Source organism: Echinops telfairi, unplaced genomic scaffold (genome assembly GCF_000313985.2).
Source record: "Echinops telfairi isolate 266 unplaced genomic scaffold, ASM31398v2 ScPeMD7_31;HRSCAF=116, whole genome shotgun sequence".
Classification (NCBI taxonomy): domain Eukaryota; kingdom Metazoa; phylum Chordata; class Mammalia; order Afrosoricida; family Tenrecidae; genus Echinops; species Echinops telfairi.
The window spans coordinates 1,750,966-1,752,476 of record NW_022103928.1 but is presented as its reverse complement, the minus strand read 5'-3'; the positions used below and the strand labels follow the sequence as shown (position 1 = coordinate 1,752,476).

The 1,511-nt window shown below is 35.8% G+C and overlaps 1 protein-coding gene across 1 annotated transcript in view; it reads left to right on the top strand.

Moving 5' to 3' along the window:
• CHL1 (cell adhesion molecule L1 like) overlaps positions 1-1,511 on the top strand; it is a 266,472-nt gene that overhangs the window by 241,620 nt on the left and 23,341 nt on the right. The window contains exon 26 of the mRNA XM_030885602.2: positions 107-238. Coding sequence (XP_030741462.2) covers positions 107-238 — 132 coding nt within the window. The remainder of the gene's footprint in view (positions 1-106; positions 239-1,511) is intronic.

Here is a 1,511-nt window from a genome sequence, read left to right as displayed (position 1 = left end):
GGGACAACAAAAGCGGATGTTCTTTGATATGCTTTAAAATAGCTGATTTCCCCCATGAAAAGACTTTTGTCTAGTTCCAAAGTTGTGACTTCTCTTTCTGCAACAGAATATGCTGGATTATACGATGACATCGCCACTCAAGGCTGGTTTATTGGGTTGATGTGTGCCATAGCTCTCCTGACGCTGATCTTGTTAACGGTTTGCTTCGTGAGGAGGAATAAAGGTGGAAAGTACTCAGGTAAAGCCATTTACTGAATATGGATTTGCAGTCATTAAGTAGTATTTTCTGGGAATCATTCTTCTGAGATCTTTTATTTATACAAAAACTCAGTATCACTCATAAGTCAAATAAGGCACAAAATTTAGAAAGGAAATATTTGATTTTTAAAGGAATATGTATACTTTAGAATATTATCTCCAAGTATTTTCTGCTTTCTGGTCTCTAAGCTTAAAATGGGCTCTATTTTGAGACTATTTGCAATGCTTCCAATCATTTTCCCTGTTTGTAAAATATGTGAGCTGTTGAGGAGGAGACATAGTAGTCTGTCAGTATCTCTTATTAAAAAGGGGGCCTAACTATAGCATGTCTCTTACATGGCCTAGAAATGTTTTACATTACACCAATCACTTACCAACATGGTTAGGTTCCCAAGATTAGTTTGTTCTCCAAAAATTGTTGTTATGTGATCATGGAGAATGAGCACATCAGATAACAAAACAGAGGATAGATTCATCATTATATAGCTACCACATTACAGAACTGCAAAATCGCATCATTATATAATGTTAAAACTGGTAATCAGAGAATGTAGCATCACTCTCATGTCATACCTTGGTATTTGTAACTGTCAGAAGTGCATCATTAGTGAGCACAAGAGCCAAATGCTATATGTTTTTACTGTTGCTGTATATTGAAAGCATCAAATAAGAAATAGTCAATAATGAGTAGCAGGAGTCTCATAAACCCAGAGGGCTAGTTCTACCCTGCCCTATAGGGTTGCGTGAGTTAGAATTGACTCTACAACAGTGACTGACAATCACAGCCTACCCAAATTGACCCATATCTTAGACATTAAATGTAGCATCACTCCCACCTCACATTTTGGTGTTTGTAACAATCAGAAGTACATCATTACTGGGAAAAATAGTCAGCTAGAATAATGTTTCTATTGTTATGAATTCAAAATGTCAAATAATAGAGAGTTAATAAATGAGTCAGCATTTCAGAAACCCATAGGGGTAGTTCTGTGCTGTCATATAAGGTTGCTGAATCAGAATCTACTGACGAGCAGGGAATTTTTTGCGTGAGGTGTACTATATTCTGTAGTATTGACTCCACTACTCAGAATCATTAATTCAGAATCATTGCTGTAAATACACTGAATATTAGAATTGCATAACTTGTACAAACTGCTTCTTGAATGAATAGAACATTAGCTAAAATAAAACCTATCCTGTTGTTAATAAAAGCAATCTGGTGGTGCAATGCTAGACAAAGAAACACTTGACTG